At 45.7% G+C, this 17800-nt stretch overlaps 1 protein-coding gene across 1 annotated transcript in view; it reads right to left on the minus strand.

Annotated features, from left to right (window-relative positions):
• DNAH14 (dynein axonemal heavy chain 14) overlaps nt 1–17800 on the minus strand; it is a 471830-nt gene that overhangs the window by 141591 nt on the left and 312439 nt on the right. The window contains exons 53-55 of the mRNA XM_045010332.1: nt 15714–15881; nt 14041–14211; nt 2797–2964 (exon numbers count right to left, since the gene is read on the minus strand). Coding sequence (XP_044866267.1) covers nt 2797–2964; nt 14041–14211; nt 15714–15881 — 507 coding nt within the window. The remainder of the gene's footprint in view (nt 1–2796; nt 2965–14040; nt 14212–15713; nt 15882–17800) is intronic.

Genomic DNA, 17800 nt, shown 5'->3' on the forward strand with positions numbered 1-17800 from the left:
TGGGGGCAGGGCCTTGGGGAAGAGAGGTGGTGGAATAGGGGCATATCTCCTCCAGCCCCTTGCTGTGAGCACCCCACGACCCCAGCCCACACCCCAGCCCTCTTCCCTGACCCCCCCTCGCACATCCCCAGCCCCTTGCCATGAGCACCCCACAACCCCAGCCCACACCCCCAGCCCTTGCCTTGACCCCCCCTCACACACACACAGCACCCTGCCGTGAGCACCCCATGACCCCAGCCCACACATCCAGCACTCTGCCCTGATTCCCCCTCACACATCCAGTCCTCTGTCCTGAGCCCTGCAGCCCCACACACCCCAAGGCCCATGCCGTGAGCCCCGCACCCTGCACACACCGCAGGCCCTTGCCCTGAGCCCTATACCCCCCTCACACACACCCAGCCCTCTGCTTGACTCCTTCACCCCCACCACGACCCCAGCCCTGACTCTGGCACCCCCCCACATACCCAGCCTCCCCACACCCCATGCACCCCCCCACATCCTGACTCTTGCATCCCCCACATCCCCACTCCTACCCTGAGCACCAGACAGGAGCTCCTGCAGCACACCCCCCCATATTCCCACCTGCACCCCTTGCACCAAATGGGAGCTGCCCAGGTAAGCACTCCACACCCAAACCTCCTGCCCCAACCTTGAGCCCCCTCCCTCATTCTCGCTCCTGGCCAGGGCTGCCCAGAGGATTCAGGGGGCCTGGGGCAGGATCAGGTCTTCGGCGGCAATTCAGCGGCGGGTCCCTCTTGGAGGGAAGGACCTGCCGCCGAACTGCCGCCAAAGAATGAAGCAGTGGCGGTAGAACAGCCTAAGTGCCGCCGATCGCTTTTTTCCCCTTTTTTTCCCCCGCTGCTTGCGGTGCTTGTACTGACCAGGCGGCGTGCCGAGGCTTCAGCAGCACTTCAGCGGCGGGTTCTTCACTCGCTCCGAGTCTTCCGCTGCACTGTAGGACCTGCCGCTGAAGACCCAGAGCGAGTAAAGGGCCCGCCGCTGAAAACCCGGAGCAGCTCGTGGGGCCCCTGTAGGGCCCAGGGCAAATTGCCCCCCCCTCTGGGAGGCCCTGCTCCTGGCCAGACCCTACACCCCAACCCCTAGCCTGCTCCTTCACCCCCCGCCCTGTGCTCAGTGCACTCCCACCCTCAGCTCAGTGCAGAGAGAGAGAAAGTGAATGGGCCAGAACCAGAGAGAAGGTAGGTATCCACTGTATGTGGGCAGGGCCGGGACCCCAGACCGGCAGCGGGCTAAGCGGGTCTGGCAGCCGGGATCCTGGCTGGCAGGAGCCGGTGGATGGAACCCCTGAGTGGCAGCGGGCTGAGCCGTTCAGCCCACTGCTGGTCTGGGGTCCTGGCCACCAGCCCCGCACAGCCTGCTGCCAGTCTGGGGTTCTGGCTGCTGGACCCTTGCCAGCCAGGGTCCCGGCCACAGGCCCCGCTCAGCCCGCTGCCGGCCTAGGTGAACAGAACCCAGACCAGCAGCGGGCTGAGCGAGCCGGCGGCATAAGCTCAACATTTTAATTTAATTTTAAATGACGCTTCTTAAACATTTTGAAAACCTTGTTTATTTTACAATATAACAATAGTTTAGTTATATAATATATAGACTTATATAGAGAGACCTTCTAAAAACATTAAAATTTATTACCGGCACATGAAACCTTAAATTAAAGTGACTAAATGAAGACTCGGCACACTGCTTCTGAAAGGTTGCTGACCCCTGTACTATAAGCTACAATCTGCTCTTTGTTACAGCGGTGCAGCCCCACTAAAGTTAATTAGCATTACAGTATAACCGTGTATGTGAGAGAAGGATTTAGCTTCACGTGGGACAGAGTGGATTTACAGTAGTGCAGAAGAAGATGGACTAACAGCAGTGGGGACAACCAAAATGACCAAAAATCTCTCATTCCTTGATTCTCCTCAATGAGCTTCATGGTCAGCAGAGGGGATTAATTTTTGGGAAATGGAGGGAGATGAGGTGGGGAGGAAAGTTTATGGAAGTATCATTATATAAACCAGTGATGTAGTCACTAAAAACAAATTGTTAGAACTCCAGCATCTGAAAATAGGAGCACATAGCAGAATTAGACATATCTGCTGACTTCTTTGGACAGAAATAAAACTTGTGATGATGATTAGCAGAATAGCTTCTATTCTGATTAATTTTTAAATTTAAAAAAGAAGCCGGTGGCTGAGATGTGATACTAATATAGTGTTTATTATTTTGAAAAAATATATACTTCAATATATTGTATATACTTCTGCCCATACCAGTATGCAAGTAACTTCTATTAATTTCAACTTGAGCATATCTGCAGGCAGAATTTGGTCCGTATACAATATAACAGCCATGACGCAAGCTGATGTCAAATATGTTGATGTTTACCCCTTTGCCTGTCCTCACTAAAAAACTCTGGCCTGCACCCGGATCTCTCTTGCAAGTAATATAGCAATCTCCTCCTCTCTAGCTCTATGCCTTGCTCTTTTCCCTTCTCCAATCCATTCAATATGCTACAGCTAAATTATTCTTCCTTGCTGTCCATGTCAATTGTCTCTATCATTCAGTTTATTTTAGTTCCTTATCCTCACTTTCAAGACTCTACATGTTGCCATCCATCCCTACAGCTCAGCACTCTATTTCTCCCTATTCCTCATTTTATATGCCACTCTGCCAACTCTACCCTCTTAAAAGGCTTCAGCACTGTTTCTCCCCTAACAGCATGTTGGGAGCTTGTGGGAAGCTGTGCTCTACAGCATACAGAAGACACGAACACCATATACAAGTCTATACCTTAGTATTCGTTGAATTCATTTTAGTTTGGAATTCTTCCAAGACAGAAACAAGTTTTTTATAGTTAGTGATGTTTCGATAGATTTTACTTTCAAGAGGTGTGTTCATATCCAGAAAATCCACAAATATGGTAGACTCCTCCATCAATTTTTCTTTGGTCCATGTGATCTATTAAAAATACAATTCAATCTATTAACCTCACCATTTTATATGTTAGAAAGCAATGTTCACTGCTGCTCATAAATCAAATGGTAGTTCTGCCTATTATTGTTTCCCCCCAGTTCTTGTTACTAGACCTTCATTTCAGTTCCCCATAACTTTGCCATATTTAATTGTATTGAAATTTTCCATATTGGATATCTGTCTAATGATGATTTTTTTTGTTGAAATTTACAGCTAGAAAGGTTCAGCCATTTCTGAGGCCTGGTCTACACTATGGTGGGGGTCGAACTAAGGTACGCAACTTCAGCTACGTACCTGCCTACCTGTCCAGACGCCGCGGGATCGAAGTCTGCGGCTCCCCCGTCGACTCCGCCACCGCCGTTTGCGGTGGTGGAGTTCCGGAGTCGACAGGAGCGCGTTCGGAGTTCGAACTATCACGTCTAGATTAGATGCGATAGTTCGAACTCCAAGAAGTCGAACTCTACGCGTTGACCCGGCGGGTAAGTATAGACCTACCCTGGGAATGAAATTAGGGAAAGTACATTATTTTTGCCGTATTAAATGTATGTCCTTTTCTTCTCAAAAATCTAGCGCCTCCATGCTTTGGAGCAGGAACTTTAAATTTGGCAGGTGGTGTTTTGTGTCAGGGATTTACCTTTTCCTGCTACTTTAAAAATCCATCCAAATTTGGCAGAGTTATAAGCCTCTGAAGAATCTCAGGTTGCACTTGCTCAGTAGAATTTAGAAGCTAAAATCTCTGAAGATTCCACCCTCACAGCTCCTAGCACTGGCAAAACTGTGCATATGATATCCTCACAGAGTGAAGGAGCATGCCTGTAAATGCTGTTCTCAGCTTTTCTGTGATAGGGCAGGGCGAGGCACCAGAACTGAGAGCATGAAGACTGTCTATCATGTGCTCTCAATGAGGCCCTTTCTGGCTGCCAGGCAGTGTGGAGAAAGAGGAGGCCTGACTGGACTGTAGAAGAGACTAAAATCAGACTAGGGAAGATGGAAAGAAATAGGTTAGGACAAGGATCCTAGTGAGACTGGGACTGGGCCGGGACAGGGTGGAGGAATGTAAATCCCCTGGGGTGCCAGGGGAGGAAGTTTCAGACTGGAACTGATTGGACAAGGAGACTGGAACAGAGAGCTGGTGGGCAGATGGAAAAATATGAGTGGCTCTGCAGGCAGACTGGGAGCGGAGGTGGAGACTGAGATTGGAAGCTAGTGTATCTTTTCAACATGCTTAGAAAGACAGTTTCAAATAGTATACTTACTAAGAGAATGGGTTACTCTGAAATAAGAAGGCATATTGAATGTGCATCGTTAGCAAGCACAACTGTCTTGCATCCTGGGCATATTTTAAATTTAGGGATTTGCACTCTGCCATCAGATCTACCCTTCTTACTTAGGCAAGACTGAAAGAAGAAGAGACTCCCAACCCCACCTTTTTTTTAAAACTCAATGGGCTTAAATGAAACTTAACAACAAACTAATGAACAGACAACTGATTTTTTAGATAAAGAAAATGCAGATCTAATCTACCTGGATTTCAGTAGGCATTTGATACAGTTCCATATGGGAAATTATTAGTTAATTTAAAAAGATGGGGATTACTAGAAGAATTAATATAAGAAAGATGGGAAGGAACTGGTTAAAGGGGAGATTACAACAGGTCATAGTGAAAGATAAACTGCCAGTCTTGAGGGAGATTACTAAGGGAGTTCTTCAGGGAATAGGGTTATGGTAATATCATATCAGATGATCTGGAGGACCTTGAAAACTGGAGTAATAGAAACAGGATGAAATTTAATTGTGCAAAGTCATGCACTAAGGGACTAACAAAAATAATTTTTGCTATAAGCTGGGGACATATCAATTGGAAGCAACTGAGGAGGAGAAAGACCTGGTTGTACTGGTCGATCACTGGTCGATGACTATGAGCCACCAATGTGATGTCGCTGTGAAAAAGGCTAATGCAATTCTAGGATGTATGAGATGAAGTATTTCCAGTAGAGACAGGGATGTGTTATTACCATTATTTATTCATTGGTTCTTCTTTTGTATGATATTTGAAAAGCTTCGGGCTGGGATTATAATTTAATTTTAAGGTTTGAAAGCCATTCTAATGTTTCTGGGATAAGCTAGGTGGATCCTCCTTGTACCTCCACTGTAAGTGTAAATGGGACATTGTTTGTGATGTGTCACATGATTTGTACCTCAGCACAGTCACAATTTGTTGATTCTTTGATTTTCCATTTGTGGAGAAAATATCCTCGCCTGGCGATGAGATCTCATCTGGAATACTGCATAATTCTGGTCTCTTGTGTTTGAAAAAGATGATTTCAAACTGGAACAGGTGCAGAGAAGTGCAGAGAAGGATGATCAGAGGAGACTTAAGGAGCTTTGTTTAGCCTAACAAAATGAAGGCTGAGGGGAGATTATGATTGCTCTCTACAAATACATCAGAGGGATCAGGGAGGGAGAGAAGTTATTTAAGTTAAGTGCCAATGTTGGCACAAGAACAGATGGATATAAATATCAGAGGGGTAGCCGTGTTAGTCTGGATCTGTAAAAGCAGCAAAGAGTCCTGTGGCACCTTATAGACTAACAGATGTATTGGAGCATGAGCTTTCATGGGTGAATACCCACTTCGTCGGATGCATGTGGGTATTCACCCACGAAAGCTCATGCTCCAATATGTCTGTTAGTCTATAAGGTGCCACAGGACTCTTTGATGGATATAAACTGGCCACCAACACATTTAGGCTTGAAATCAGACACGTTTCTAACCACCAGAGGAGTGAAATTTTGGAACAGTCTTCCAAGGGGAACAGTGAGGGCAAAAAACCTAAATGGTTTCAAGACTGAGCTTGGTATGTTTATGGAGTGGATGGTATGATGAGATTGCTTACAATAGCATGTGGCCCACCTGCGGCTGCTAGTAGAATATATTCCCAATGGCTGGAGATGGGACACTAGATGGGAAGGGCTCTAAGTTATTACAGTGAATTCATTCCCAGGTGTCTGGCTGGTGGGTCTTGCCGATTTGCTCAGGGTCTAACTAATGGCCCTATTTGGGATTGAGATGGAATTTTCCCCCAGGGCAGATTGGCAGAGACCCAGGGGTGGGAGGTTGTTTTCCTTCCTCTGAAGCATGGGTCCTGGGTCACTTGCTGGCTTAAATTAGATTAAATGGTGCATTTTTGTAACTTGAAGTCTTTCAATCATGATTTGAGGATTTCAGTAACTCAGCCAGAGGTTATGGGTCTATTACAGGAGCTGGTGGGTGAGGTTTTGTGGCCTGCGATGTGCAGGAGGTCAGACTGGATTATCATGATGGTCCCTTTTGGCTTTAAAGTCTGTGACTATGGGTATGTCTACACTACGGGATTATTCCGATTTTACAGAAACCAGTTTTTTAAAACAGATTGTATAAAGTCGAGTGCATGCGGCCACACTAAGAACATTAATTCAGCGGTGTGCGTCCATGTACCGAGGATAGTGTCAATTTCCGGAGCGTTGCACTGTGGGTAGCTATCCCATAGCTATCCCATAGTTCCCGCAGTCTCCCCCGCCCATTGGAATTCTGGGTTGAGATCCCAGTGCCTGATGGGGCAACAAACATTGTCGCGGGTGGTTCTGGGTACAGCCTCACCCCTTCGTCCGTGCAAGTAGCAGACAACCGTTTTGCGCCTTTTTTCCTGGGTGAACTGTGCAGACGCCATAGCACGGCAAGCATGGACCCTGCTCAGCTCAAGACAGCAATCATGGACGTTGTAAACACCTCGCGCATTCTCGTGCAGTCTATGCTGAACCAGGACCTGCAAAACCAGGCAAGGAGGCGACGTCTACGGCAGCGCGGCGACGAGAATGAGGAGGACACGGACACAGAATTCTCTCAAACAGCGTGCCCCTGTGCTTTGGAGATCATGCTGGTAATGGGGCAGGTTCTAGCCATTGAACGCCGATTTTGGGCCTGGGAAACAAGCACAGACTGGTGGGACCGCATAGTGTTGCAGGTGTGGGACGATTCCCAGTGGCTGCGAAACTTTCGCATGCGTAAGGGCACTTTCATGGAACTTTGTGACTTGCTTTCCCCTGCCCTGAAACGCCAGAATATCAAGATGAGAGCAGCCCTCACAGTTGAGAAGCGAGTGGCGATAGCCCTCTGGAAGCTTGCAACGCCAGACAGCTACCGGTCAGTCGGGAATCAATTTGGAGTGGGCAAATCTTCTGTGCGGGCTGCTGTGATGCAAATAGCCAAAGCAATCATTAAGCTGCTGCTATGAAAGGTTGTGACTCTGGGAAATGTGCAGGTCATAGTAGATGGCTTTGCTGCAATGGGATTTCCTAACTGTGGTGGGGCGATAGATGGAACCCATATCCCTATCTTGATGAACTCCCCCCTCCTCCGATTGACTCATTCCCTGTAAGCCACCCACCTTCCCCCTTCGATTACCGCTTGCTTCCTAAGGAAATAAAGTCACTCTTGTTTTAAAATCATGTATTCTTTATTAATTAATTATAAAAAGAGGGAGAGAACTGACAAGGTAGCCCGGGTGGGGTTTGGGAGGAGGATGTTCGTCCATCGTTTTCGAGGAAGACCTTAACATCTATCAGGTTGTGAGCTGTCCACAGTGCGTCCGCAAATGGCTGGTAAGGCCAATACGGGCACGGAATGTTCTGCCACATGTCGGGCAGACATGCGTGGGCACCACTGTTACAACATTTGCAGCTCTGGCTTTACGGAGTGCTCGCTTCTCTTGTGCTAGTGTTATCCTTCTAGCTTCAGATGTCTGGCAGCCTTGGTGGATCAGCGTACGCCATGTCGATCGGTCTTGTGCCAGGGTTTCCCAGGAGGTGACGTCGATATCCAGGGACTTAAGAGAGGCTTTCAGCGTATCTTTGTATCGCTTCTTTTGTCCCCCGTGCGATCGCTTTCCTTGAGACAGCTCACCATAGAAGAGCTGTTTGGGGATGCGGTGGTCTGGCATCCTCACAACATGGCCTGCCCAGCGTGTCTGGGCTTTCATAAGCAGAGTGTAAACTGATGGCAGGCCTGCTCTGGAAAGGACTTCTGTGTCAGGCACCTTATCCTGCCACCGAATCCTCAGAAGTCTGCGGAGGCAAGTCGTGTGGAAGTGGTTCAATTGCCTAGCGTGCCTCCTGTATACAGTCCAGGTCTCACTGGCATACATCAAGGTAGTTAGCACTACTGCTCGGTAGACTTTAAGCTTTGTAGCAAGGCTTATTCCACGGCGGTCCCACACGTTGGTCAGCAGTCCGCCAAATGCAGAGCTTGCCTTGGCGATTCTGCAGTTGACCTCGATGTCAATTGTCACTGCACGGGAGAGGGTGCTGCCAAGGTATGTAAATTGGTCCACTGCTTGCAGCTTTTGCCCCTTCACTGTGATGATGGGCTCTTGATGTTGGGCTTTCGGAGCTGGCTGGTGCATCACTTCGGTTTTCTTTATGTTGATAAGAAGGCCAAAGTTATCGCATGCTGCTGCGAATTTGTCCATGCTGGCTTGCATTTCCTGCTCTGATCCAGCATTCAGGGCACAATCGTCAGCAAAAAGGAGGTCTCGTAGCACAGTCTCCTTTATCTTGGTGACAGCCTGGAGTCTTCGCAGGTTGAACAGTTTCCCATCAGTCCTGTATCTCAGGCTGACTCCCAAGGAACTGTTCTGAAAGGCGTCTGACAGCATGGCTGAAAACATCATGCTGAACAGGGTCGGTGCCAACACACACCCTTGCTTGACGCCATTTGTGACGGGAAAGGCCTCTGAAGCTTCTCCGTCGTCCAGAACACGAGCCGTCATGCCGTCGTGGAACTGACGTACCATCAGGATGAATCTATCAGGGCACCCAAACTTCGACATGATACGCCACAGACCTTCACGACTGACAGTGTCAAAAGCCTTAGTGAGATCCACAAAGATGGTGTACAGTTCACGATTCTGCTCTTGACACTTCTCTTGGAGCTGTCGGACTGCGAAGATCATGTCCACAGTGCCACGCTCTTTACGAAAGCCGCACTGTGTCTCGGGTAATAGACCCTGTTCCAGGTGGTCAATCAGGCGATTCAGCAACACTCGTGCAAGGATCTTGCCTGCGCTGGAAAGCAATGATATTCCTCTATGATTGTCGCAGACTTTTCGATTTCCTTTCCTCTTGGGAGGAGGATAGGAGGGAAGGAAAAGGCCACTAAAAAAATTTCAAAATAATGACAGCCTTTTGGTTGGGCTGTCCACTGGGGTGGAATGGGCGGGTGCACAGAGCCTCCCCCCACGCGTTCTTAGTCGTCTGGTGGGTGAGGAGGCTAGGGAACATGGTGAGGGGGGAGGACAGTTATACAGGGGCTGCAGCAGCACTCTGTGATCCTGCTGCCGTTCCTGAAGCTCCACCAGATGCCGGAACATGTCCGTTTGATCACGCAGCAGCCCCAGAGTTGCATCCTGACACCTCAGATCTTCCTGCCGCCACCTCTCATCTCGAGCGTCTCTCCTCTCCTCACGTTCGTCCCTCCTGTCCTCACGTTGGTCCCTCCTGTCCTCACGGTCACTGGCATCTTTCCTGTACTTTGATACCACGTCCTTCCACTCATTCAGATGAGCTCTTTCATTGCGGGTCACTTCCATGATTTCCGAGAACATTTAGTCTCGCGTCTTTTTTTTCCGCCGCCTTATCTGAGATAGCCTTCGGGACGGAGGAGGGAGACTTGAAAAATTTGCAGCTGCAGGAGGGAGGGAAAAAAGGGAGAGAAGTATTTAAAAAGATACATTTTACAGAACAATGCTTATACTCTTTCATGGTGAACAACACTATTCACCTTACATAGCACATGTGATCTCACTACAAGGTCACATTTTGCATCTTAATATTGAGTGCCTGTGGCTTTGGTGCTAGAGATCACAGACGCAGGGCCGGGCATCAGAATTCGGCTTGCATGCGGCCATGGTAAGCCATTGTCTTTCGGCTTCTACAGCCTTCATATATCCAGCGACCTCCTTTCCCAAATAGCAAGCAAAGCCCGTTGAGTGCTGCTTCTTTCCTGTTAACATGCAGCACCAGAACCGCCCCCATCCAATTCTCTGGGATGATCGCTTTACCCCTCCCCCCACCGTGTGGCTGGTATCATGGAAGATTGTTGCTAGCCACCCTCCCCGCCACCACGTGGCTGGTAGCAGGGAAGATCCCAGCTAGCCAAACGCGAAAAAGCTCGGTGCCAATCACCCCGCTCCCTTCCCCCTGCTTGGCTAAATGCAGGGAAGGATTTCTTTTAAGCCACAGGCAAACAGCCCAACCATCTCTCTCCCTCCCCTTAATTAAATTCCCGTATTTCAACCAGGTTACCATGAACGATATCACTCTCCTGAGGATAACACAGCGAGATAAAGAACGGATATTGCTTGAATGCCAGCAAACACTGGGACCATACGCAGCTGGGCTTTGTCATGCAATGATACCAGATTACTTGCTACATGCATGGCGTGCTCAAGTGTCCTACCACGGAGGACGGAATAAGGCTGCCCTGCCCAGAAATCTTCTGCAAAGGCTTTTGGAGTATCTCCAGGAGAGCTTCATGGAGATGTCCCTGGAGGATTTCTGCTCCATCCCCAGACATGTTAACAGACTTTTCCAGTAACTGTACTGGCCGCGAATGCATCCCAAGTCCTCAGGGCAAATTAATAATTAAAAAATGCTTGCTTTTAAACCATATTTTATATTTACAAAGGTACACTCACCAGAGGTCCCTTCCATGTCTCGGATAGTGGCTTGGGAAGGCTGGGAGGGTACTTCTGTCAGGCTGAGAAAAAGCTCCTGGCTGTTGGGGAGAATGGAGTGCTGTGTGCTCTCTGCAAGTTCGTCCTCCTCCTCATCTTCCCCATCCGCAGAATCCTCAGGCAAGGCTAAGATTACCCCCACCTCGGAATCCACGGACAGGGGTGGGGTAGTGGTGGCGGACCCCCCTAGAATTGCATGCAGCTCAGCGTAGAAGCGGCATGTTTGCGGCCCTGCCCCGGACCTTCCGTTTGCTTCTTTGGTTTTCTGGTAGGCTTGTCTGAGCTCCTTAACTTTCACACGGCACTGTACTGAATCCCTGGTGTGGCCTCTCTCCATCATGGCCTTGGAAATTTTTTCAAATGTTTTTTCATTTAGTCTTTTGGAACGGAGTTCTGTTAGCACGGAATCCTCTCCCCATATAGCGATCAGATCCAGTACCTCCCGTGCGGTCCATGCTGGAGCTCTTTTTCGATTCTCAGACTGCATAGTTACCTGTGCTGATGATCTCTGCGTGGTCACCTGTGCTGATCAGCTCTCCACTCTGGGCAAACAGTAAATGAAATTCAAAAGTTCGCGGGGCTTTTCCTGTCTACCTGGCCAGTGCATCCGACTCTAGACTGCTGTCCAGAGCGGTCACAATGGTGCACTGTGGGATAGCTCCCGGAGGCCAATACTGTCGAATTGTGGCCACAGTAACCCTATTCCAAAATGGCAATACCAATTTGAGCGCTACTCCCCTCGTCGGGGAGGAGTACAGATATCACTATTAAGAGCCTTTTATATCGATATAAAGGGCTTCGTTGTGTGGATGGGTGCAGGGTTAATTCGGTTTAACACTGCTAAATTCGGTATAAACCCATAGTGTAGAACAGGCCCATAACTATCTAGTACCCTAATTCTAAACAAGGAGGCAGGAGGACACTGTAGTTCTGACTTGCTGCCATGGGAGGTTAGAAGGAATCAAGTGGCAGGTTGGGGCTGCTCCATCCTTTATAATCTTGCTGTTGGTGGCATGACGGCGTACAAAGTGCATGAACACTCCTAAAGGACATTGCTGACTAAAAGATGCACAAGACGCATACACCTTCAGTGGGATCTGTGTAGACAATTGCTTGAAGAAGAACTTGCTCTTTGCTGCTTACAGGTCTGGTTTAATCCATTCAGCTCTCATGTTTAGATTCAGTAAGTGTTCAACCATTAAGACCATTTCAAACAGAGAAAGTATTTTTGTCATTCAAGAGTGCCTTTGACAAGAAATAGTGTTTTCTAAGGCGAGCATATTAATAAAACAAGCATCTTTATCATTTTGCAGCAAAATACAGCAATTTAGCATGGATTGCTGGCTGTAACTTGTAATGCAGTTTTTCTCTTGAGCTTTATGGTTTTTTTGCTAGCATCTTTAAAAAAGGATTTGAAGTAAAGGGTATACAAATCAACAAAGTATTGTTCTCTAACATTTAAAATGAAATCTTTTTACTTTGTAAATGATACTGCTCATCAATAATCAATACCAATTTATTATGGATGTCTGGAAAACAGATGATTACTCTATTTTGCATTTATATCTCTCCCAATTGATCAGTATTTAAAAAAAAATCTTCAGTATATTTGTTAAAATGTTCACTATGCTATTTTAGGAGATTTGTAACACCCAACCCATACATATTAAAATAAAGACATTCCTGTATTTGGCTTACAAAACCTGATGCAATTGCAGACATATATTTTGTTGTGTGTGTAACCCACCAACTTGGTACAGCTAACACAAGTTCTAGACATAAGATCTGTCTCATTCCAGGGAAAAACAAACATATTGTAATCCATCACAACCTATTTGAAGGGACCTGGTGAAGACTGATAGGCCATGAAATTGATTTCCCTTTCCCATCTAAAATGACTGATCTTCCAGATGTTTTCTGTGCATTTCTATTTCCAATTAACTTTTGCAAATGCATGAAAACATTTAAAGCATGCAGCTTGTCAGACAAACACACACCACACACACACAACACAACAACAGTCTATTAGAGAAGAACTACAAGAGGAGTATTTCAATGATTAGTTGTGTATCAGTAATTCCCTTGTGATTTACATATTACTTACATATTACTAATTACAATTGATTCTTCCTGTAAAATTGCTTTCAACTTGCCACATTAAAAACATGGTACAACCCTAGAAGCTGAGTTTGCCTAATGTTGAACCTGACTAAATATAAAACAGTGAAATGTGTCTTGTAGTTAAGAGTTGTTTTTGTTCTTGCAAACTGTTATTGGAATAGCTAGTTAAACTCTAATGGCCAGTTCTTCAGCTGGTGTAAATTGATGTAGCTCTAACGAGGTCAATGGAGCTGCGCCAAATTAAGGCAGCCAATGTTAGCACTGTGCTAATAATAAGTTATGTGAAAAATACAGAATCTACAGTATTTCATCTTGGATTATGATCTTGTCAAATCTCATAGACTAAGCAGGGTTAAGCCTAGTCAATATCTGTAAGAGAGAACTCCATGGAAAACTGAGTGCCATAGGAAGCAGTGTTGGTGTTTCTTATAAAATAATTCCTCTTTGACTAAATTCACAACTAAAAATGCGTTGTACAGTATTTTAAACATTCCTAAATTGCTACAGACTGAAAACATTCATAGTTTGCTACAAACTCATATTTCCTGACAGCAAGTTAAACAGATATAAATATACCACAATACAGTACATAAATGGGAGAGTGAATATTATTGTCATTCCTGGCTTCATTATTTAATTTTTAGCACCTAAAGCAAAGTATGGTGAGAGATTTCCTTAGTTTTTCAGATAAATTTCAGCTGAAAACTATCTTATCACTTACATGTAGAGAAATATTTATTTTTTATCAAAAGAAAGCTTTATGTGTTATCAGATTCCAGTATGCTTGCTTCTGCTCATCTCCAACTGTGGTAGAAGATGGAAAAAGACCTCCCTCCTTCCCTCCCTTTGTTTACCCACACAGGGTCAGATAGAATCAGTCATCTAATATTTAAGGGCCCAATCCTGCAAGCCTCCTCACATGGAACTCCTTCTGAAATCAGCAAGAATTATGTATATGGGGGATTGAGGAGCAGGCTAACTTTTTAACATCAGGCCAAATTCTGCTCTTAGTTACACAGGATTTATATTGGTGTAAATGAGAGCAGATTATGGCCCTTAATTTATACATCTATAATTGCTATTATTTTTTATAACTAAGGAAGTTTTCCAAAAGGGCCTAAAACAAATGCACGTCTAAAGAAAATGTCTGAAGAAAAATACATATATTTACCTTAAAATAGTTATGGAGTTCATTTGCAAGAAACTGATAAAAAATCTCTCTTTCAGCAGATTCAATCAGGCGATCATGGAATACTCGGGTTGTTTCATGCACAAAGAGAAGAGCTGCAGTTTCATTTGAGACAATAACAGACCTGTGGGCTTGCAACAACCCCTGGAGCACCTGTTAGCAATTTTAGTACATCATGTTTATATGAAGATTTAAATTACCGGTAATTGGATTACTAAAAGAGATCCTGGTATGTTTATTTTTAAGCTACCATATATTGTATTAAGCTTTATCAACAGTAGTATCATACATTTTAATCAGAACTAAAGCATTCAAATAGCTCTCACTTAAGGTATGTGTTTTCTTCCCTTGCACATGCATTCAAGGGAGCAGGAGGGCACAAGAAGCCTTCTCCTACCTTATACCTCCCACACAGGAGATGGTAACATGACAGTTCCTGGGCCATGACCATGCTTACAACATCCTGCTAGCCAGGGAAGGTGGGAGGACATGAAACAAAGTGCACATTGTATCCCCTATAGGATGTAGCAGCAGGTGTATCTTCCCTGGGCATCAGGAACTACTGAAAATATTGTACCTCTTGAGGCACAGTGGGTTCAGGAGTGCTAATGGGGTGGCGCAGCTCAATCCAAGCCCTACCACCGGGCTGTTGGTATAAGCCAGATGACAGTCCATATTTGTTCAGCCATAAGCATCAGCAATGCAAGTGACTGCCTTGGGTACTTTTTGCGATGGTCAGTTTGCAACACATGGAGCTTACATGAGCCAACTTTCCATACATACTAGGAATAGAAGCAACTCCTGACCTAATTATTTACCCTTTCCCATCTTCCCTGGCAGCACGAGGCCCTGAAAATTCATAAAATAGCTCTTGTTTGAGTTCCATTACTGTAAGATACTGTAGTATTTTATTTTATAAGAAATACCACACTTGCTGAAATCACAATTTATTGAAACTTTTAATAGTGCATGAACATGTTTTTATATCTGTAGATCATGCACAACAGGGACTGATGTATATGCTCAGCCTTGATTCAAACTTTAATCTTTTCAGTAAATGAATATAGTTAAAGGGTTAATTGAGTCCTGGTATAAGTGGAAGCACAACTTCACTGAAGTCAATGGAGTTGTGCCCACTTGTCGCAGGGCTGAAAATGGCCAAAATTATTTAGTTCCTAGATATTTGTTTCTAATGTTAACACATCTTTTTACTGAAGGCAATAAAGGTAAAATGCAACAATATATACCAGTGCACAAATAAGTGAGAGATAGGTTAGTATATAGCGCTCATGGTATGGCCACTCTGGTAGGCAGCAACAAATACTTTTAAAACAAACAATTTGCAGTCTGAAGGAGACTATCACTTCCGCCCTCTGTTTTCTTCTATTTATTAATAATTATTTCTGAGTGATCTTGGCAATTCTGAAAGCAAAGACTGGATTATATGGAAATCTCCAAATTTATTTTCCTGTATGTCATAAACCAAATTGAAACGATCATAGGACTCCAGATAGCAAGACTAATTTAATAATCTAACTCCAAGAACCAGGCTACATTCAGTAGACAAAATAATATATACTCTTGCTTGTTCATTCTGCACAAAAATTGAGAATACTTTTATGGCAATCTAAAATGTCTGCTGCAGTATAACACACCTTGAAGAGATCTCGTAGATTAAATGTATAGTGGCACTTAGCTGGCGTTGGGAGCATGCTGCGGCACACACTATAGTATACAGCTATGGAAGAGGAAGTTAGAAAGTCACTGCATTTCTGAACCTCAGATAAGAATCTGTTGTTATACAGGTATGTTCCCAGATTAACCTAAAGAAGAAAAATGTATATGATTTAGTTACCACTTCTTAAGAAATGTTTAAGAATATTGCTAACTGCTGAAATATAACAAAATTTATAAGACAAAAAGCAGCAATTTTCATTATTATTTTGAAGGAAAAGACACTGTTACTTACCTGCACAGTAACTTTACTTCTTCAAGATGTGTTGTCCACTGTTGGTCTGTGTCCAGTGCATTTGAGCAAGAGACTTTTGGTCAGCAGTACCTCTTTGGGTGAGGCAGGTGACCTCAGGGTCCTCATGCCCCCAGCTGAGGGGATAAAAGACTGGGCCACTCAAACTGCCCCACCCCCAGTTCCTTCATCACTGAAATCCTTATGAAAATAGACTCTATAGTAGCAAAAATGTAGGGCACGTTGTGGAATGTGTGTGTACAGGTAAGTAACTCTTTCTTCTTCGAATGCATGTCCACATATATATTCCATTGTTGATGACACCCAAGCAATAGACATGTTGGAAGTGAGAACCAGTAGTCTTTTAAAACAAAGACTATAGAACGTTTTTCCCAAAGTTCACATCACCTCTAGATACAGCCCCACATTCACTCAGTATTATACCATTGTGGAAGCAAGACCTACCAATGTTCACAATAGGAACATTCCTTAGAGAGAGTGGGCATCTTGAGCTCTAGTAGAATAGGCAATAATCCTAGGGGGTGGACTTGCATTAGCCAGTTCGTAACAAATTTTGTTGCACAGCAAGATCCAGTTATAGATTCTGTGAGGCACAACAGTCTGACTGTTCATTGTCTCTTCATATACAAGAAAGAGCCTGAGACACATTTTGAACTGTTTCATTCAATCTATGTAAAAGGAAAGTGCCCTATAGACCTCTAAAGAATGCAGTCTCGTCACCCTTGTGAGTTTGGGATTTCAGGAAAAAACATCAGCAGATTAATGACCTGAGTCAAGTGAAAATCGAAACCCACCTTCAGTAAGAATTTGGAACAGACCTTTAATGAGACATTAGCTTTATGGAAGAAACTATATAGATGTCCTGCCATCAGCTACAGTAACTCCCCAAAAATCTCCTTGCTAATGCTATTGCCAACAAAAATGCTCTTTGCTGATAAGTGAAATAGACCAAGGTGGAATCATGAGACCTGCTGTGGTGGGGCAGTGCCCCACCCCCTGAGAAAAAGGCTGGAACAGGCCTTTCAGGCTGCACAGGCCGGCAGCCAATCAACAGAGGCCTGTTAGGAGCCAATCAAGGCAGGGCAGAGGTAGCCAATCAGGGCCGGGTAAGGCTCTATATAAAGGCTGTCTAGCAGGTGGAAAGGCAGTCTCTCCCTGACTGCCAAGGGAGGAGGACTGGCTCCTAGGCTGAAAGGTAGCACCTCAGACAGAGCAGTGCTGGGGAAGGGCAGAAGAAGCTGGAGAGCTCCAGCCAAGGAAAACCCCAGGCTGCAGGCCTTGTTACAAAGGGACAAGCAGGTGGACAGGGTCAAACGGGAAGTGGCCAGGGACAAAAGTCTGACAAGGGGAGAGAAGGAGGGCAGGAAGACTGCTGCTAGAGGGTCCCTGGGTTGGGACCCAGAGTAGCGGGTGGGCCTGGGTCCCACCTTGCCCCTTGTACTACACCTGGCTGAGAAGGAGTGTGGCCTGATACAGGCTGTGGCTGGCTCCTGTGACAAAGGGGCTAGACTTTGAGGCTGCAGCCGGCCACTAGAACAGGTGCAGATGGAGGTCTTCTGATAACACCAGACCCCTGGAAGGGGATGAGTCCAGAGCTGTAGGCATGCCGGAGGGCAGTGTCCTGAAGAGGCCGCTGCCGAGCGGGGAGCAACGCGGGTCCAGACACCAACAGGGGAGCAGACGACGGATGGGACACCACCAGCAGAGGGTGCCTGCAGAGGACAGAGCTAATTCCCAGACGTGCCAGCAGGAGGC

The sequence above is a fragment of the Mauremys mutica genome, chromosome 3, assembly GCF_020497125.1.
Source record: "Mauremys mutica isolate MM-2020 ecotype Southern chromosome 3, ASM2049712v1, whole genome shotgun sequence".
Taxonomy (NCBI): Eukaryota; Metazoa; Chordata; order Testudines; family Geoemydidae; genus Mauremys; species Mauremys mutica.